We start from the raw sequence: 22626 nt of genomic DNA on the forward strand, positions 1-22626 counted from the left end.
AATGTTGTCTTTGGCATTGTGGGCATGCTAAGACGGGATAGATTCTGGACAGGCTATAAAAGCTGCTCACACTTGCATATACTGTTTAGACACGTTGATGTGTCCAGGATTCCAAATAATAGGTAATATCAATGTATCGGTTAAGGCTGAGTAATAAGGTGAACAATATCACAAAATTATGTATCCATATTGATCAGTCCTCTTGTCCAAATCCCTTAATTAGCTTATAATTGTTTGTTATGATATATAATTAAGTGCAGTGGTGGGCGCTGTCCAGCTAATCTGATAACTGCTAATTAGCGAGGCTAACTTCTTTGTTAGCGGATTAGGTTTTCAGCTAACTTTGAAAACCATCAGCAGACCAGTTAGCTTCAGCTAAATTTAGTTCTGCAAACTTTCAGTCTGCTAAAAAAATTTTTTTGCTGGCATAGTGAGTAAAGCTTAACGGTCAAAAACATTTGTAAACCCTAAAATCATACATGTTGGTTTCTGTCTGTTGCATGTTTTGCAACAGTCAGACTGCTGTGAGCACAGCCCTCCCCCAGCAGAAGGGAGTGGGCCCGCTGCAAAAAAATTAAAAAAAATGTGTCATTTACTTTATACATGCAATGACACAGACGTGTGGCAGGAGACATGAAAAGCAAGGTGGTTTTTACTCATGATTTCACTTGTAAACTAATTCATCGACATTAACGGCAATTCTGTCATTTTTACAAAGTGAAAATATGGTACATATCTTTTAAAGTAATGCACTAATTCTGAAGGTTTGAGCATTAACAGACAGACTAAAAGGCATTATGGGGAATGAGTCTCCCCTCAATCACCCCCCTCCCCCCCCAAACCATCAAAATGCATAGAACACTGCCATCTACTGGATTGGAGTGTGAATAGCGAACAACGTGTGATCGTTGCTCTATTCTAGTGTTTTACTCTGTAATCATGATCATCACTGAGTTTTTAAAATGTCTATCGCAAAGTGTTCTTTTTGTTTTTTACAACATCGTGCAGGTTTTATAAGTCCGCAGCGGTCCACTGACATCGATCTGTGTGTTACAGATACAAATCAGTGTTCTTGGACCCGCTGAGTTTCATGGGGGAAAAAAAAGCCTGGCTGTTGCCACAGTTTTCGTAAAGCGAGACTGGTTGGTTGCTATGGTGATGCTGTGTCTCTCCTGTGCGAAGCTTAAGCTAAACGTAGCATGTGGACATCACAAACCTTTAGAGCTCTAAAGTTTTTAAAAGAAGAATTGTTCAGCACATCTGCGTCACAGACCGACGTTGGACAGAGAGGAGATGGCAAGAAAGACTGAAAAAGTCTGAGGACAAGAATCTGCGGAATTGTCGCTGGCTTCATAAACACACCTGAAAGATAAAAGAAGCGGGAAAAGCGAACTGTGTCCTCAGGAAACACGGTAAGAATTTTTCTCTTTGGAAAATAAACATTGTGCTGTTCAAACAGGATTTTAGACATTATGTGACTTTTTCATTCATCTGGACTTTCTTTCATTGGAAAAAACACTGTGGCTTTGAATGGATTTACATGGATTTACACAAGAATGTAAATGAGTTTTTATTAATGTAGACTTTTTTCATTGGAAAAAGACTGGCTTTGAGTGGATTTACAGGAATTTACACAAGAATGTGTATTTTTACTATAAGGTATGTTGTTGATATTTTACCATGATTTTCAAAATATTCTCCAAGTTTTAGCTGTGGTTTTTGAAATGCTGTAACCATCTTTTCAGTCTTAATGAATTTCATGGAGTTTAATTGTTCTGAGTTAATGCATAATTTGGTTTACAATTAAAAGGAAAATCATACCAGGTTCTATTTCTACATCATATTCTGTTATTTCAGCATGATCATTGACAGTTCAAATGAAAGGTTGAATACAGGGTAATTTACATATGTACTAATTTTGAGACTTTTTGTTCCAGGAGATGCTGAAAATGTATCATTTGATTAAAAAAAAATTTTAATTTGGTTTCTGGGATCCACGGGGCCTGAGACCCCTGGCTCCTGGAGGCCTATGTACCCCAGACCCCCTGCAAATGTTCCTCGGATTTCACAATTTTCATTTCACAGACCTGAATATACAATGAGGAAAATAAGTATTTGAACACCCTGCGATTTTGCAAGTTCTCCCACTTAGAAATCATGGAGGGGTCTGAAATTTTCATCTTAGGTGCGACATAATCTAAAAAAAAAAAAAATCGTTTTTTTTTTTTTTTTTCTTTTTATTGTATGCTACTGCTGCAAATAAGTATTGAACACCTACCAACCAGCAAGAATTCTGGCTCACACGGACCTGTTCATTTTTCTTTAAGAAGACCTCTTATTCTGCACTCTTTACCTGTAATAATTGCACCTGTTTGAACTTGTTACTTGTATAAAAGACACCTGTTCACACACTTAATCAATCACACTCCAACCTGTCCACCATAGCCAAGACCAAAGAGCTGTCTAAGGACACCAGTGACAAAACTTTAGACCTGCACAAGGCTAAGATGGAGTACAGGACAACAGGTAAGCTGCTTGGTAAAAGACAACAACTGTTATGATTACGTATTTATCAGAAATTGGAAGAAACACAAAATGACTGTCAATCTCCCTCGGTCTGGGATTCCATGAAAGATCTTACTTTGTGGGGTAAGGATGATTCTGAGAATGCTCAGAGCTACACAGGAGGACCTGGTCAATGACCTGAAGAGAGTTGGGACCACAGTCACAAAGATTACATTAGTAATACATGATGCTGTCATGGTTTAAAATCCTGCAGGGCAGCAAGGTCCCCCTGCTCAAGCCAGCACATGTCCAGGCCCATTTGAAGTTCACCAGTGACCATCTGGATGATCCAGAGGAGGTATGGGAGACGGTCATGTGGTCAGATGAGACCAGAATAGAGCTTTTTGGAATCAACTCCACTTACCATGTTTAGAGAATGAGAACAACCCCAAGAAAACCATCCCAACCGTGAAGCATGGGGGTGGAAACATGATACTCTGGGGGTGCTCTTCAGCAAAGGGGACAGGACGACTGCACCTTATTGAAGGGAAGATGGATGGGGTCATGCATTGACATTTTGGCAAACAACTTCCTTCCCTCAGTAAGAGCATTAAAGATGCGTCATGGCTGGGTCTTCCAGCATGAGAATGACCCCAAACACACAGCCAGGGCAATTAAGGAGGGGCTCCGTAAGAAGCATTTCAAGGTCTTGGAGTGGCCTGGCCAGTCTCCAGACCTGAACTCAATAGAAAATCTTTGGAGGGAGCTGAAACTCCAAACCTGAAAGATCTAGAGAAGATCTGTATGGAGGAGTGGATCAAAATCCCCGCTGCAGTGTGTGAAAACCTGGTGAAAAACTACTGGAAACGTTTGACCTTTGTAACTGCAAACAAAGGCTACTGTACCAAATATTAACATTGATTTTCACAGGTGTTCAAATACTTATTTGCAGCAGTAACATACAAATAAATTCTTAAAAAGTCATACATTGTGATTTCTGGATTTTTTTTTTTTTTTTTTTTTTTTAAAGATTATGTCTCTCACAGTGGACATGCACCTAAGATGAAAAAGTGGGAGAACTTGCAAAATCCCAGGGTGTTTAAATACTTATTTTCCTCACTGTATGTGGGGAAAAAAACACAGAAAAATAATTGCAACCTTTGTGGTTACCAATTGAAATAGTTTAAATCATGATTTCATTTGAAATGTAATAAATCTTTCGACCCTAACTGATCGAACCTGACTCCACTGATTTTCATTCCTTGTCCCAACATCAGTACATGTGCTAATGTTCTAAGCGGTCAGAGTCGCTGTCCACTGCCGCTATCGGGAGGCAGTTCTTCAGCTGGAGCACAGTTCCCAGTTGTGCTGGAGCATTGCAGTACACATTTCATATTCGAAGATAATTGAAGCTTAACGGGTTTAACAGGATTGTGTAATCTGGATTGTGTCATACAGGCTGGGACTTGAACACCAGTGTTTCACCCACCCTGTCTTTATCTGTTGAATCCCTTTACAGGCTTGGTGTGTTGCAGGAAACTGTTTTAGTTTACAAAGGGAGCATGACATCGCCATCAAGTTCTTCCAGAGAGCCATCCAGGTAAGACAAATTCCCACTTTTTGTGAATTTAATGGTCAATGTCCTGAGTTTGAAGAAGAAAGATTAAAATCTCTAAAACTGTTAAATCTATTAACTATTATATAAACTATTAAAACTGTTCTTCGCTTTTCTGCACTGAGCACAAAGTAGTTTTTCCTTGAGTGCCGATAATATTGTCATTATTTACAATGAAATCATTTTGATATGAAAGCAGAAACAGTTTTCATGGATAATGCTGTAAAGCTTTATTTTGAACAGTTAAAGTTTTGTGGTGTTGAAGAGCTACACAGAAATGGCAACCTGGCATCAACATTTCACAGGAATGTTGATGCCGGGTTGATGCTTCCTGTCGAAACACATCGACAGGAAGCGGAAAGACTTCCGCTTCCTGTCAATGGAAAGACTTCCGCTTCCTGTCACGCTGTCCGTTCCTGTGTGTTGTACGCGCTTCCAACAATCAATTTGGAATTAAGTCGCTTGCATTATCTTGGCACCGATTCTGCATTTCTGAACTCTGAAGAGACTTCTGGGAACACTTTGTGCCTATTTGACTGTTGAGTAAAGACTATGGAGCAGACGGATCTAACGCTACCTAGCCGCTATCCAGCCGCTAACTAGCTGCCAATAAATCATTGTCGCATGTTTGTCGCGTGTTTTTTTGTGCCTTACGCGTCCCAATGTCACCCAAAAAAGCCTCGTCGATGGAGGAGCTCGAGGGCATAAAGGGTTCCCTCGACTTCTTATCAGGGGAGGTGACAGCTGTCAGAGAGCAGCAAACACAGCTTCTGTCTCTCCTGGAGCAAGTGAACACATTTCGCATTCAGAACGCTGAAAAGGATCGGCGCATTGAGGATTTGGAGCGGCAGGTGGACGAGCTGGAGCAGTACACCCGCATAAACGATCTGATCGTCACCGGGATTAAAACCATGCCGCGCTCGTATGCCCGAGCGGTGGCCCCCGACGCGGTCAGCGGGTTGCCCAGTGAGGAGGAGATGAGGTCGGTGGAGCAACAGGTGGCATCCTTCCTCCACGAAAAGGGGATAGAGATGGACCTGGGGCACATTAAAGCCTGTCACCCGCTGCACTACAGGAACAACGAGAGACCTGCTGTCATCCTGAGGTTTGTCAACCGAAAATACAAAGTAGCTCTGCTAAAACAAGGTCACAAATTGAAAGGAACTAACATCTTTATTAATGAACATTTAACCAAACGGAATGCGGACATTGCAAGGAAGGCAAGACAACTCAAAAAGCAGCAAAAGATTCAACACACCTGAGTATCAAACTGTAAAGTCTTCATTAAACTGAACGGGAGCCCAGAGAATGCCAGTGTTGGTGGTGAGAAGGGCAGAGGAGCTGGACAAATATATCTGAAAATGCCCCAAATAAGGTAATACAAGACTGTAGACTCTAACATCAATTATGCCTGCACCACCAAACAACAATGACTTAAGTAAGCTACTGAGAATACTACAACACAAACAAATGGAACTGGAAACTTTTAATTTCATGGAATATAGCACACTTGATCTACTTGATATAGACCCTGACAACAATTGTCTTTCCTCTGTTGTTTGTAACTTTAATTATCTCAGTCAAGATCAATACAACAAAAACATAAACTCCCAGGGGAAGCTATCAATAATACATTTTAATAGCAGAAGTATGTACACCAATTTTAGTTCAATTAAAGATTATTTGCACAATTTCAATTTCCCATTCAGTATTATTGCAATTACAGAAACCTGGATTAGCAATGACAGAGATATGAATTTTAGTCTTGATGGTTATGAGCTAAGGAATATAAACAGAGAAACCAAAACAGGAGGTAGAGTAGCACTATTTATCCACAAATCCTTAACATACAAAGTTATTGATAATGTCTTTTGCGATAGATGAAATTATGGAATGTGTAACTATTGAAATTTGTAATGGAAAGCAGAAAAATGTCATTGTAACTTGTGTGCATCGTTCACCTGGATCAAATATTGATATTTTATTAAAATTATGTAAGAAAGGTTTTCAACTTTCAACCATAAACAATTATTAATTTGTGGGGATTTCAATATTGACCTGAATCCATCTAGACCTAAAGCAACAGACGACTTCTTAGACACAATGTACAGTTTGTCTCTCTATCCTACAATTACTAAATCAAGTAGAATAACATCACACGGTGCTACTTTGATTGATAATATCTTAACTAATAACATTGGGGTTCCTACATCCAGTGGCTTACTACTGTGTGACATCACTGATCATTTACCTGTTTTTACTCTGTGTGACTGCAAGCTCACTAAGGTCAAAGAGGATAAGAAGGTGACTTTTAAGCGAATAAGAACTGAAGAAAACATTGATGCTTTCAACAACGCTCTTAAGGATCAGGACTGGAGTTGAATTATCTCTGAAACAAATGTAGATCAAGCTTATAACATTTTTCTGAAGACTTTTATCTCCTTGTATAACAGACACTGTCCAGTCAAAGAAGAAATCAATTAATAGCCCCTGGCTTACAAAAGGAATATTGAATGCGTGTAAAAAAAAAAAAAAAAAAAGCAAAATCTGTACAAATTGTTTATCAAATCTAAAACTCAAGATGCTGAACTTGGATACAAGACATACAAATTCAATTCTGTTTATTCGCCAGACACTTGTCCAAATCCACATAATACAGATAGTCAGAATGCTCGAACTGTCAGAATGCTCGAAGCACGGGTCGAGGAGGATTAGCAGCAATCTTCCACTCCAGCTTATTAATTAATCAAAGACCCAGACAGAGCTTTAATTCATTTGAAAGCTTGACTCTTAGTCTTGTCAATTCAAATTGGAAGTCTCAAAAACCAGTTTTATTTGTTATTATCTATCATCCACCTGGTCGTTACTGTGAGTTTCTCTGTGAATTTTCAGACCATTTGTCTGACTTAGTGCTTAGCTCAGATAAGATAATTATAGTGGGTGATTTTAACATCCACATAGAGGAGGCCAACCACCAGGCCTCTACTGGTGGTTGGCTCTCACTGCGGTATTGTATCACTTCCTGTTCCGGAGCACAGCAGTGTTTTTCTGTATCTGTTAGCTGTTTAATCTGCGCAGTTAGATTGATCTAGTTATCTAGATTACGATTTGTTTCCCAGTGTAATCTTTACGTGCCTTAACTAAAGCACTCCTGCTGAATCACCTCTAAATTATTTACACATTATTCACTTTGCGTGTTTTTAGGAATCCGCTAGCTTAGCGTAGCTACTAGCTCTTAGCCGATTTAGCATGGCGGCTTCTCCTGTCTCTCCCGCACTTTTCTGCTCTGGGTGTGAAATGTTTAGTTATTCCTCGGCCTCCTTTAGCAGTAACGGTACTTGTAATAAGTGTAGCTTATTCGTAGCTTTGGAGGCCAGGCTGGGCGAATTGGAGACTCGGCTCCGCACCGTGGAAAATTCTACAGCTAGCCAGGCCCCTGTAGTCGGTGCGGACCAAGGTAGCTTAGCCGCCCTTAGTTACCCCCTGGCAGATCCCGAGCAGCCGGGAAAGCAGGCTGACTGGGTGACTGTGAGGAGGAAGCGTAGCCCTAAACAGAAGCCCTGTGTACACCGCCAACCCGTTCACATCTCTAACCGTTTTTCCCCACTCGACGACACACCCGCCGAGGATCAATCTCTGGTTATTGGCGACTCTGTTTTGCGAAATGTGAAGTTAGCGACACCAGCAACCATAGTCAATTGTCTTCCGGGGGCCAGAGCAGGCGACACTGAAGGAAATTTGAAACTGCTGGCTAAGGCTAAGCGTAAATTTGGTAAGATTGTAATTCACGTCGGCAGTAATGACACCCGGTTACGCCAATCGGAGGTCACTAAAATTAACATTAAATCGGTGTGTAACTTTGCAAAAACAATGTCGGACTCTGTAGTTTTCTCTGGGCCCCTCCCCAATCAGACCGGGAGTGACATGTTTAGCCGCGTGTTCTCCTTGAATTGCTGGCTGTCTGAGTGGTGTCCAAAAAAATGAGGTGGGCTTCATAGATAATTGGCAAAGCTTCTGGGGAAAACCTGGTCTTGTTAGGAGAGACGGCATCCATCCCACTTTGGATGGAGCAGCTCTCATTTCTAGAAATCTGGCCAATTTTCTTAAATCCTCCAAACCGTGACTATCCAGGGTTGGGACCAGGAAGCAGAGTTGTAGTCTTACACACCTCTCTGCAGCTTCTCTCCCCCTTCCATCCCCTCATTACCCCATCCCAGTAGAGACGGTGCCTGCTCCCAGACTACCAATAACCAGCAAAAATCTATTTAAGCATAAAAATTCAAAAAGAAAAAATAATATAGCACCTTCAACTGCACCACAGACTAAAACAGTTAAATGTGGTCTATTAAACATTAGGTCTCTCTCTTCTAAGTCCCTGTTGGTAAATGATATAATAATTGATCAACATATTGATTTATTCTGCCTTACAGAAACCTGGTTACAGCAGGATGAATATGTTAGTTTAAATGAGTCAACACCCCCGAGTCACACTAACTGTCAGAATGCTCGTAGCACGGGCCGGGGCGGAGGATTAGCAGCAATCTTCCATTCCAGCTTATTAATGAATCAAAAACCCAGACAGAGCTTTAATTCATTTGAAAGCTTGACTCTTAGTCTTGTCCATCCAAATTGGAAGTCCCAAAAACCAGTTTTATTTGTTATTATCTATCGTCCACCTGGTCGTTACTGTGAGTTTCTCTGTGAATTTTCAGACCTTTTGTCTGACTTAGTGCTTAGCTCAGATAAGATAATTATAGTGGGCGATTTTAACATCCACACAGATGCTGAGAATGACAGCCTCAACACTGCATTTAATCTATTATTAGACTCTATTGGCTTTGCTCAAAAAGTAAATGAGTCCACCCACCACTTTAATCATATCTTAGATCTTGTTCTGACTTATGGTATGGAAATAGAAGACTTAACAGTATTCCCTGAAAACTCCCTTCTGTCTGATCATTTCTTAATAACATTTACATTTACTCTGATGGACTACCCAGCAGTGGGGAATAAGTTTCATTACACTAGAAGTCTTTCAGAAGGTGCTGTAACTAGGTTTAAGGATATGATTCCTTCTTTATGTTCTCTAATGCCATATACCAACACAGTGCAGAGTAGCTACCTAAACTCTGTAAGTGAGATAGAGTATCTCGTCAATAGTTTTACATCCTCATTGAAGACAACTTTGGATGCTGTAGCTCCTCTAAAAAAGAGAGCTTTAAATCAGAAGTGCCTGACTCCGTGGTATAACTCACAAACTCGTAGCTTAAAGCAGATAACCCGTAAGTTGGAGAGGAAATGGCGTCTCACTAATTTAGAAGATCTTCACTTAGCCTGGAAAAAGAGTCTGTTGCTCTATAAAAAAGCCCTCCGTAAAGCTAGGACATCTTTCTACTCATCACTAATTGAAGAAAATAAGAACAACCCCAGGTTTCTTTTCAGCACTGGAGCCAGGCTGACAGAGTCAGAGCTCTGTTGAGCTGAGTATTCCATTAACTTTAACTAGTAATGACTTCATGACTTTCTTTGCTAACAAAATTTTAACTATTAGAGAAAAAATTACTCATAACCATCCCAAAGATGTATCGTTATCTTTGGCTGCTTTCAGTGATGCCGGTATTTGGTTAGACTCTTTCTCTCCGATTGTTCTGTCTGAGTTATTTTCATTAGTTACGTCATCCAAACCATCAACATGTTTATTAGACCCCATTCCTACCAGGCTGCTCAAGGAAGCCCTACCATTATTTAATGCTTCGATCTTAAATATGATCAATCTATCTTTGTTAGTTGGCTATGTACCACAGGCTTTTAAGGTGGCAGTAATTAAACCATTACTTAAAAAGCCATCACTTGACCCAGCTATCTTAGCTAATTATAGGCCAATCTCCAACCTTCCTTTTCTCTCAAAAATTCTCGAAAGAGTAGTTGTAAAACAGCTAACTGATCATCTGCAGAGGAATGGTCTATTTGAAGAGTTTCAGTCAGGTTTTAGAATTCATCATAGTTCAGAAACAGCATTAGTAAAGGTTACAAATGATCTTCTTATGGCCTCAGACACTGGACCTTGTTCTGTTAGACCTCAGTGCTGCTTTTGATACTGTTGACCATAAAATTTTATTACAGAGATTAGAGCATGCCATAGGTATTAAAGGCACTGCGCTGCGGTGGTTTGAATCATATTTGTCTAATAGATTACAATTTGTTCATGTAAATGGGGAATCTTCTTCACAGACTAAAGTTAATTATGGAGTTCCACAAGGTTCTGTGCTAGGACCAATTTTATTCACTTTATACATGCTTCCCTTAGGCAGTATTATTAGACGGTATTGCTTAAATTTTCATTGTTACGCAGATGATACCCAGCTTTATCTATCCATGAAGCCAGAGGACACACACCAATTAGCTAAACTGCAGGATTGTCTTACAGACATAAAGACATGGATGACCTCTAATTTCCTGCTTTTAAACTCAGATAAAACTGAAGTTATTGTACTTGGCCCCACAAATCTTAGAAACATGGTGTCTAACCAGATCCTTACTGTGGATGGCATTACCCTGACCTCTAGTAATACTGTGAGAAATCTTGGAGTCATTTTTGATCAGGATATGTCATTCAATGCGCATATTAAGCAAATATGTAGGACTGATAAGGACGTTTTTGCATTTGCGCAATATCTCTAAATTTAGAAAGGTCTTGTCTCAGAGTGATGCCAAAAAGCTAATTCATGCATTTATTTCTTCTAGGCTGGACTACTGTAATTCATTATTATCAGGTTGTCCTAAAAGTTCCCTGAAAAGCCTTCAGTTAATTCAAAATGCTGCAGCTAGAGTGCTGACAGGGACTAAGAGAGCATATTTCACCCATATTGGCCTCTCTTCATTGGCTTCCTGTTAATTCCAGAATAGAATTTAAAATTATTCTTCTTACTTATAAGGTTTTGAATAATCAGGTCCCATCTTATCTTAGGGACCTCATAGTACCATATCACCCCAATAGAGCGCTTCGCTCTCAGACTGCTGATGGAGTGAGACAAAACCACCTCCGTTTTGGTCTCGCAGGACGGCTTTGAGATGGCTTTCAGACAGGTGTCGTTGGTTTTTCAGTCGTGTGATTATCCGAGAAATTGTGGATGAGCCTGGATATGCCAGAACATGTTCTGTGAGGCTTCATCAGGGCGTTGCTTTGCGCCATGCGGCACCCGCATCCGTCGTGACGCGCGAAGCCTCCGCGCAGCTTTCCATGACAAAATCTCTTGTTAAAAGTGAAATCTGCCGGAAAATAGTTGATGTCCAGCTCTTGTGATAACCAGAGAAATTGCACACGATGGTCACAGATCCATACAGCCATCCGTTTAGAAATGAAATGGTCGTTCAGCCTGTCGGAGCTCGGCGCGCCATCAGCCGCTGTGGGCCGTCCTTAAAGCGATAGTAACACTCCTTAATCTCTCTGAAGCCCGTAAAAGTTTCACCGAAAACCATCTGAATTTCTCGAATGCTGTCCACTTTGATGTCCCTCACAGTTTCTGAAAAAAATTTGATCAAGCAAAGCGGCAGTCTCTGAGCCATTCCTAAACAATGAAAAAAAGATGAGGGGTGGACCACTCCTCAATCAAAGCCTGCTCACAGGCGAATGACGTAACCGACAGGCGTGAAAAAACTCACCCATGCGCACGAAGGTTCAAGCTTGGCTGATGCAATCACACCTGATTCAAATCCATATGGTTTTTGAAAAAAATAAAAAGGTTGGATACTTTTCTAACAGACCTCGCACATTCACTCTATCAAGGAGAATTCTTTCCATCACCTTTGACAATATACTGGCCAGCGCAATAGGTCGATAATTGTCCAGGCAGCCAACCTTTCCAGTTTTGTCCTTGATGACCGGTACTAGCAGAATGGATAGCATACAATCTGGCAATATGCCATATATCATCAGTCCAGTAAAGTTAAGTGCAAGGAGAAGGGAAAGCCTCTGACTGGCGTGTTTGAGGTGTTCCACACTTATGAAATCCATGCCACAATCTTTACTGTTGGGTAGTCTCTGTATAGCCTCATGCACCTCGTGTGTCAGGATTGTTATTGATTCATCATGGGTCACAGAATCCTCCACATACGGGTCATATTGTAAACAGTTAAAAAGAGAACTAAAATGTTTTCTCCATAGTTCAGCAGTATTATCTTCACCAGAGACTCCTTCAACAGTACAAGGAAGGGAAGATTTACAGTTATTGAGGAACCGCACCTCTTTCCAGAAGTCAGTGATACTGTTAGCCATCATTTTACTCGCCATAAAGGCAGCCCTCATGGCTTGCTCATTTCTAGAAATAAAACGAACAGCATACTTACATCTGGCATTAGCCAGTTTTTTACTCTCAAGCTCTGGGCCCTGCCTAGGTCTCCCAGCCAGGACCCAGAACTTATACGTTTCCCGGGCTTCAGCATGATATGGGGCCACATGTTCATGCCATCCAGGTCTTACTTTATTTGCCCTGATTCTCTTGTCTCAGGTCAGTCTTGTGTTCTTCATTTTGACAGTGAACATCTTTACACAAAATGGCTTCTTTAAGGAGATGAATATTATTCAGGTATTGGTCTGTGTTTGTATATGTTACCAAGTCCTCGTCAGAAAGAGTTGACCAGTCTGTTTTAGTAGACACATTGCCTCTAACATTATTAATGTTGGTAATTATAGATGGAAATTCTGCAACATTAATAGTGAAGGCCAAAGGTATGTGATCTGTTAGCGCTACCCCATATTTAATATGCATTTTGTCAATGGCAGCATGACCATCAGCTGTACTAAAACAATGGTCAAGCCATGATGTAGTGTGCCATGCTTCACTTGTGTATGTATAACTGTCTATAGGCAGCAATACTTTACTTGATAGAGTGAAGTTATTATCATCACAGAAGCAGGTCAGATGATGAGCAAATAGTGAACTGCTGTCAGAGATATCAGAGTTCATATCCCCAACCACATATACACTGCAGCTGCTATTATCTTGAATGAAAGCATTAATAAAGGCTAGTCTATTCAGATACTCAACCTCATTTTTACTGGACTCGTATGGAGTATAAACATTTAAAACAAAATTATTACATTTGTGAGTATATTGTAAACCAATACACCAGTCCACATCAAGCCTAATTGGCTTTATCACAGCATCAAGCTTTTTGATGAAAAAACAAATTGACTGATATAATTAGAAATGCTCAGCAGTTATATTTTAAACAAATGCTGTATGATAACAAAAGCAATACAAAGAATACATGGGAGATACTAAACAGGTCTCAACAAAAACTGAGTACCCCAACTATTTTAAAAATGTAAGTGGAAATAAGCATGATATGAAAAACATAGTTAACAATTTTAATCATCATTTTTTTTTTTTTTTTTTTTCTTGTGAACATTGGTCCAGAGCTGTCTGCTGGGATTCCAGACCATTCCCAAAGTCAGTCCTTAGCAAATGTCACTATGATTAAGAATCCATTTTCAATGTTTCTCTCTGCAACCAACGAACAGGAAGTAAAAGAAGTAATTCTCAAAGGTAAAAGTAAATATTCCACAGATTGTGATGGTATTGACATGTCTTTAGTAAAGAGAATTGTTGACAATATTGTAATTCCATTCACCCATATTTGCAACTTGTCTTTCCAGTCTGGTTGTTTTCCTAGCAAAATGAAAATAGCAAAACTGATACAAATGGAAACAAACACACTTTCACTAATTATCGTCCAATCTCCCTCCTCCCTCAGTTTTCAAAACGTTTGGAAAAATTATTCACTTCTCTGCTTGAAAAATTCATTAACAAACATCAGATAATAAATGAAAGTCAATATGGTTTTAGGTCCAAAAGAACTACTTCTATGGCAGTAATGGAAGCTGTAGAAGAAATAAAGAATACTCTGGACCATAATAAATATGCAGTTGGTATCTTTATTGATTTTAAAAAGGCATTTGACACGATTAACCACTCAATTCTGATTGGTAAACTTGAAAATTATGGAATCAGAGGAGTAGCTGGGAACTGGATACGAAATTACCTGACCGGAAGGGTCCAGTATGTAAAAATGGGAGATTACACATCTGAACATCTTGGTATTACCCGTGGTGTCCCCCAGGGGTCAGTGCTGGGTCCAACTTTGTTCAATCTTTACATTAATGATATATTCAATGCATCAAAATTTTTAAAGTTCACTCTCTTTGCTGATGACACAAACATCTTTTATAGTAGTTCAGATTATAACGAGCTTCTGGAAACTGTGAATATGGAATTGAAAAAATTAAAGAAATGGATGGACACCAATAAATTACTGTTAAACCTAAGTAAAACAAAAGCTATGATTTTTGGTAATTATAAACATAGAAATGAATTACAAATTATTATTGATTGTGTACATATTGAAAATGTATCGGAAAACAAATTTCTAGGTGTAATTATGGACAGCAAATTATCATGGAAAGCCCACATCAGGCACATAAAAACTAAAATATCTAAGAACCTCTCTATTATAAATAAAGCTAAGCAGTCCCTTGACCAAAATGCACTCCTTATTTTATATTGTTCTCTGGTTCAACCCTATTTCACATACTGTGTCGAATATGGGGCAATAACTATAAATGTTCATCAAATCCGCTATTATTGCAAAAAAAGAGCCATGCGGATTATTCACAAAGTTGGTTTCTTAGAGCACACCCATGATCTTTTTATCCAGTCCAAATTATTAAAATTTCATGACCTTGTAAAATATTGTACTGTAATTATGCTGTTTAAAGCATTCAATAAACAACTTCCAAAAAATGTGCAAAAAGTTTTTCTCACAAAGAGAAGATTCATAATTTGAGAGGTAATGGAAATTTTATTTTACCTAAGGTACAAACCACTCGTAAAAGTTTTTGTGTGACAGTATGTGGGGTTAAAATGTGGAATGCTCTGGATCTACAGCGAAAGCTTTGCCCAAATATTCACAAATTTAAGTCCTTGTATAAAAATGCAGTTTGGTCAGAATACAGTCATAGAGTTTGAATGTCTTGTTGTGCACACAGGAAAAACACCTCTGTTGAAAGCCTTAAGGACAAGTTGGAACATGTCCTGCCTGTTAAACAATTTCTCATATACTCACTCCACTGAAAGCCATCAAAAGCCGCCTGGATTTTACAAATGATTATCAACACGGAGGTGTTTTTCCTGTGCCGCCGCACCGCGTCGGCTGCGTCCCGATGCGCGGACCCGTCCGCACGTCTTTCATTAAAAAAAAATCTCCTTTAACAGTGGAATATCCGGATAAAATGCTGAAACCGACTTCTTCTGAAACTTCTCTGTTCTCTCACGACGTCCTGGATCAATAGAGCCTGAAATGTGGAGGTTTTCAGCTTGAACAGGCTGACGACGGCGGCTGAGAGCGCTGCACGACGTCTCCCACCGTGGGAAGTCCTTAAAGCGACAATCACCTCAAAATCTCTCATCAGCCGTTAAAATTTTCACTGAAAACCAGCTTAATTTTTCGAACCGTGTCCACTTCGATGTGTCTCACAGGTTTAGAAAAAATTTTAATCAAACAACGCGCCAGTCTCTCAGCAACTTCTCAGACAAAGGAATTCCGACGAGGGGCTGGACGACTCCTCCCACAAGGAGTGCTCACAGGTGAATGACGTCACCGACAGGCGTGGAAAAACTCACGCATGCGCACGAGGGTTCAAGCATGTCTGACATAAAAACATATGAATGAAATCCATATAGTTTTTGAAAAAAAATAAAAAGGACCGTTACTTTGACAGCCCTCGTATATATATATATATATATATATATATATATATATATATATATATCAACATACATACACATATATACACAAACATAAATATACACCTACACATACCTACTTACATACAAAATACTATATATTTACAAGCCGAAGCAAAAAACAAAAACACCCTAACCCTCATTACCCTTCCTCCTCCCTATACCTAGAAAAAAACATATTTTTGTACCGCTGTTTGAACTGGTTCATGCTTGGACATTGCTTGAGCCCCACTCCCAATCTGTTCCACATCCTCACCCCACAGACAGAAATACAGAAACCTTTTAATGTTCTTCGTGCCCACTGATGCTTTAAATTAAATTTCCCCCTCAGACTGCAATCCCCTGATCTGTTAAAAAACATAGTTTTAATATTTGCTGGAAGTAAATTGTTTATTGCTTTATACACGATTATTACTGTTTGAAAATGAACCAAGTCTGTGAATTTTAAGAATTTGGATTGTAAAAATAGTGGATTTGTATGATCTCTATAGCCAGTATTATGAATAATTCTTATAGCTCTTTTCTGCATTACTGATAGTGATTGTGTTGTACCTTTATAAGTATTACCCCATACCTCTGCACAGTACTGTAAATATGGTAAAACCAGTGAGCAGTAAAGAATGCGGAGTGAGTTGTGGTCCAGAATATGTTTCACTTTGTTTAGAACTGAAATGCTTCTTGACAGTTTACTTTGTATATGTTTTATATGAGTCTTCCAGTTTATCTTATCATCTATTATCACCCCCAGAAACTTATTTTTATGTACCCTTTCAATATCTACCCCCTCGACTTGTAACTGAACCTGTATGTCTGTATTACAATAGCCAAATAACATGTATTTTGTTTTACTTAAGTTTAATGATCATTTGTTTCTGTCAAACCACATTTTCAATTTTCCCATTTCTATACTGATCCTCCTCAGTAACTCCTGCAAATCCCCCCCTGAACAAAAAATGCTTGTCATCTGCAAATAATACTAATTTTAATATTTTGGAAACATTGACAATATCATTTATATAAATTAGAAACAGTTTTGGACCCAATACTGACCCCTGTGGGACGCCACAAGCATTGTCCAAGCATGATGATGTATATTCCCCCAACTTCACAAACTGTTTTCTGTTACTTAAGTAGCTTCTCACCCAGTGCAACACCAACCCCCTAATCCCATACTGTTCAAGTTTACTGATTAATATGTTATGATTGATTGTATCAAAAGCCTTTTTAAGGTCTATAAATATTCCAACTGAATGTAATTTGTGGTCTATGGCGTTTGTAATCTCCTCAACTGATTCTATTAATGCAAGTGATGTTGAACTATGTGCTCTGAATCCATATTGACTTACTGATATTATCAGTAAGTAATTTATGTTTATTTATGAATTTGTCTAATCTATTATTGAATAACCTTTCTAATAATTTGGAAAATTGTGGAAGCAAAGAAACAGGTCTGTAATTTGTGAAGTGGTGTCTATCCCCAGTCTTATACAGTGGCACAACCTTAGCTATTTTCATTTGATTGGGACATTTACCGGTTTGAAATAAGTTACAGATGTATGTTAATGGTTCTACAATCCATTCAATGACCTGTATTACCACCACCATATCAATTTCATTTAAATTGGTAGATGTTTTATGTTTACAATTATTCACAATGTCTATAATTTCTTTTCCATCCACTGCTGTGAGGAACATTGAACAGGGATTTCTTTCTATGAGATTATCCTAATCCTCAGGTTGGGAATTGGGAATTTTTTCTGCCAAGCTTGGTCCAATATTTACAAAAAAATGATTAAAACCGTTGACTACCTCATCCTTATTTTCCTTCTTGACATTATTATCAATGAAATACTAAGGGTAACTCTGTTTTTTTATTACCATTTTTGATAATGCTATTTAATACGTATATCCCATATTCCTTTAATATTGTTTTTGTTATTATATAATATGTTACTATAATATTCCTTCCTACATACCCGTATAATATTAATCTATTTTTGTATTTCTTATATCTATTTTCTGCCTCTTTAGTCTTTAGTTTTATGAATTCTCTATACAGTGTATTTTTCTTATTACATGCATTTCGTAACCCTTTCGTCATCCATGGTCGATCTTGGATTTTTTGTTTTCTGTAGTCTTGTTTAATTGGACAATTTTTATCATATAATGATGTAAATATTTGTAAAAAAGTTTCATATGCACTATCAACATTTGCTCCTGTAAATCCTTCTTTAGTGTGTTCATGTTTTCCTCTGTCCGCACTCGCCTGTATTTTATTTTGTCCTCTGGCTGATTCCGCCGATGGTTTCTATTATAAACGATGAAAACTGGTAGATGATCACTAATGTCATTGATTAATAATCCACTCAGTGTTATTTTCAATATCATTGCTGAATATATTATCAATTAAGGTAGCACTATGGGATGTAATTCTGCTTGGCCTGGTGATTTTTGGATTTAAACTCATACTGTACATTATACTGATAAATTCATCTGTTATTTTATGCTTATTTGGATTGAGCAGATCAATATTTAAGTCACCACAAATTAACACAGTTTTTTGATTAGTTTTTGAGAACATTTTTCCCATACAGTCAGTGAATGTTTCAATACTAGATCCTGGTGCTCTATATATACAGCTGACTAATACATTTTTGCTTTTTTCTTCACATATTTCAATAGTTATACATTCTAATAAGTTATCAATCACAGTTGTCATATTGTCTACTATTTTATAATCCATGTTCTTATCCACATACACAGCCACTCCTCCTCCACTCTTATTCTTTCTGTTTACACAATTAAATTCATATCCATCCAGTTCAAAATCCATTCCTTTATCTTCATTGATCCATGTTTCTGATATAGCAATTATGTTAAATATTTTTTTAAATTGACTTAAATATTCTTTAATGTTGTTAAAGTTTGCATATAGACTTCTGCTGTTGAAATGGATTATTGATAATTTGTTATCCGTTTTAATGATCCGATTAAACTGTTCATCTGTATAATAGCAACAACTGTCATTGATATTTGAGAAGAAATTATTGTCCGGGTCTATATCGTGCTCCAAGTCCAGTACATTGTGGTCTGTGTATTTAAATGTTCAGTTCTACTTTTCCATGATCATCAATCCTTTGAGTTATATCCTTCTTCTCTCCAGATGTAGATGATGTAGTAGATGAATAGGTTCCTCTGGTCTGTGTCATGGTGTTGTGATGTGTTTGTGTCCTCATACCTTATTGGTCGTATTTGTCCAGATCCTCGATGTTCCTGATTACCATAACCTTCGCTTGTTCTGGTGTTCCATTCAATTTGATAAATGTTTTGCAGTTGGATGTCCATGTCTGTTGAATTTTTCCCTGCTTTTTTAAGAAACGAGCTTTCCTGGCGATGTCTGCGTTTCTTTTGGTCAGATGTTCATTGATGAATACATTTGTTCCTTTAAGTTTTCGTCCCTGTTTTAACAATGCCATTTTATGTTTTCTGTTGACAAACCTCATTATAACTGCTCGCTTGTCTCCATCCTCTCTCCTGGGCAGGGGGTGGCACGCTTCAATGTTATTACAGTCCATTTGAATACCTTTAGATTGCAGGAAGTCAGCCACCTGTTGTTCCACTGAGCTGGCCTCCCCTCCGCTGTCTTCTGACACCGCCCGTGCGTAGGATCGAGGTTTAATATGAATTCCTGTAATAATAACGTCGTTCATCCTTGTGTACTGTTCCAACTCCGCAACACGGTTGGTACACCAGACGCCGGTCTTTCTCGGCATTCTGGATCCGGAGAGCCTTCACTTCTTCCATCAGCTCCATAATGGATTTCTGCTGCATTTTAACAACAGAGATTTCCTCAGACAAAAAGTCCAGGGACTTTTTGATATCGTCTCCCTCCTCCGCCGTCAGTGCCTTCTTCGGACCCATGGTCAGATAACTCCGCGCTGGCACCTCAGGCCTCGGTAAAGCCGCGCCGGTGGAACTGCGCTGACGCCTCGGGCTTCAGGTGTAGCTGCGCCGGTGGATGTGCGCTGACGCCTCGGGCTTCAGGTGTAGCCGCGCCGGTGGATGTGCGCTGACGCCTCGGGCTTCAGGTGTAGCCGCGCCGGTGGATGTGCGCTGACGCCTCGGTAAAGCCGCGCCGGTGGAACTGCGCTGACGCCTCGGGCTTCAGGTGTATCCGCGCCGGTGGATGTGCGCTGACGCCTCGGGCCTCGGTAAAGCCGCGCCGGTGGAACTGCGCTGACGCCTCGGGCTTCAGGTGGAGCCACACCGGTGGATGTGCGCTGGCGCCTCGGGCTTCAGGTGGAGCCACGCCGGTGAAAAACAATCCTCAGTAGCTGTATTTAATTACAGCACACGGGATTGATTTTAAGCTAGTTTTTCAGAACTGTTGAAGGAATTCACACAGATCTTTGTCTTTCTTTGGATGTCAGGCTGTTTGTTGTCCTTTTGTAACATGTGGCTGTGTGTCTCCTCACCTGTCTGTCTCTCAGGTGGATCCAGGGTTTGCCTACGCATATACTCTACTGGGTCACGAGTATGTTCTGACGGAGGAGTTGGACCGAGCGCTTGCCTGCTTCCGAAATGCCATTAGAGTCAATAACAGACACTACAACGCATGGTAACCATACATGTGTTTATTTGTACACACAAATGCCAGCGTACATGTAGATTCTACACATTCAAGCCACACTTGGGCATGTCAACGCACAGCGGAAGTATATGAAACTTGGGCAGCCTCTATTAGTGGGGCGTCATAGCAAAACAATTGTTCATTTTGTGACAAAAACATGGAATTTGGCACACATATTCTGAATGAACTAATATTTACTTTCAGATATGGAGCCATCCTGGAGCTGAATAAAGTCAATAAAAAATTACACAGGGGTCAAAATTTAAAAATGTTCCAATTATGTTGAACACTATACCACATTATTTGCCTGATCATAACGATTTCAAAAAGGTATAGTTTGGACTATCTATGACTGAATGTTCTGGAGTTATGGCATAAAAATGGTGACAAGATCAGTTTCAGTTTGTACAGGGGTCAAAAGTTAAGGTTGCTCCAATTTTGGTAAAAAGTAATGCAAATGGACAATTTTCAAGATGCACCGTCATCTTGAAACTGAGACTTCCAATTACTGAGACTCTCGCATGTGTGTTTGACGTCATTAGAAACACCTGCTCAGCTGTCACATTTCCAGGGAGTGAAATGGCCACTGGAAGCGAATTCCATGGCGTATTAAGTAATTTTGTTGTCGTTGTTAACCCACAAGGAATGAGGTGGTGTGCTGCAGTGGTGCAAATATCGATCTAAAGCCCCGGTCATACGGCACTAACGAAGTACACTGAAGCCAAAACTAAACAAATTCCACTCAGAATGTATAACTTCAAAGCGAATTGCCGTTTAAATCAAATGACACCCCTTTCCAAACGTTGTAATACAAACAATAAGCTGCAATTGATCAAAATGCTTTTTTCCTCCCAAAGTGAGACGTTCTGCTTTGATGTGCAGCAGCCCAAGACTGTATGACTGCAGACCTGCAGACTCCAGCAGCCGGCTGGACTCAGCTCAGATGTATGGAGAGACTTTCATGCCTTTAATGTCTGAAAGGAAATGCTTTTGACAAAAACTACAAATTTTGTTTATTTCTGTTTATGTCCACAGATCAAGAATCCAGTGACCAATTTCATATTTATTTACTTTAAGACTCAATAAAATGTTGTTGACATAGAAAACCTGTAAAGCCTACTTTTAGTACACAGAAAATTCACAGGAGGTATCGATAAATAAAGTAGCTGGATTTATACTCAACAAAAATATAAACGCAACACTTTTGGTTTTGCTCCCATTTTGTATGAGATGAACTCAAAGATCTAAAACTTTTTCCACATATACAATATTACCATTTCTCTCAAATATTGTTCACAAACCAGTCTGAATCTGTGATAGTGAGCACTTCTCCTTTGTTGAGATAATCCATCCCACCTCACAGGTGTGCCATATCAAGATGCTGATTAGACACCATGATTAGTGCACAGGTGTGCCTTAGACTGCCCACAATAAAAGGCCACTCTGAAAGGTGCAGTTTTGTTTTATTGGGGGGGATACCAGTCAGTATCTGGTGTGACCACCATTTGCCTCATGCAGTGCAACACATCTCCTTCGCATCATCCGTGAAGAGAACACCTCTCCAACGTGCCAAACGGCAGCAAATGTGAGCATTTGCCCACTCAAATCGGTTACAACGACGAACTGGAGTCAGGTCGAGACCCCGATGAGGACGACGAGCATGCAGATGAGCTTCCCTGAGACAGTTTCTGACAGTTTGTGCAGAAATTCTTTGGTTATGCAAACCGATTGTTCCAGTAGCTGTCCGAGTGGATGGTCTAAGATGATCTTGGAGGTGAACATGCTGGATGTGGAGGTCCTGGGCTGGTGTGGTTACACGTGGTCTGCGGTTGTGAGGCTGGTTGGATGTACTGCCAAATTCTCTGAAACGCCTTTGGAGACGGCTTATGGTAGAGAAATGAACATTCAATACACGAGCAACAGTTCTGGTTGACATTCCTGCTGTCAGCATGCCAATTGCACGCTCCCTCAAATCTTGCGACATCTGTGGCATTGTGCTGTGTGATAAAACTGCACCTTTCAGAGTGGCCTTTTATTGTGGGCAGTCTAAGGCACACCTGTGCACTAATCAT

At 39.6% G+C, this 22626-nt stretch overlaps 1 protein-coding gene across 2 annotated transcripts in view; it reads left to right on the forward strand.

The window, feature by feature from the left end:
* The window catches only part of cdc27 (cell division cycle 27), a 130851-nt gene that overhangs the window by 79066 nt on the left and 29159 nt on the right, over positions 1–22626 (forward strand). For both annotated transcript variants that reach the window (XM_034190077.1, XM_034190078.1), the window contains exons 14-15: positions 4025–4105; positions 20415–20542. In XM_034190077.1, the coding sequence (XP_034045968.1) occupies positions 4025–4105; positions 20415–20542 (209 nt within the window). The remainder of the gene's footprint in view (positions 1–4024; positions 4106–20414; positions 20543–22626) is intronic.

Source organism: Thalassophryne amazonica, chromosome 16 (genome assembly GCF_902500255.1).
Source record: "Thalassophryne amazonica chromosome 16, fThaAma1.1, whole genome shotgun sequence".
NCBI lineage: Eukaryota > Metazoa > Chordata > Actinopteri > Batrachoidiformes > Batrachoididae > Thalassophryne > Thalassophryne amazonica.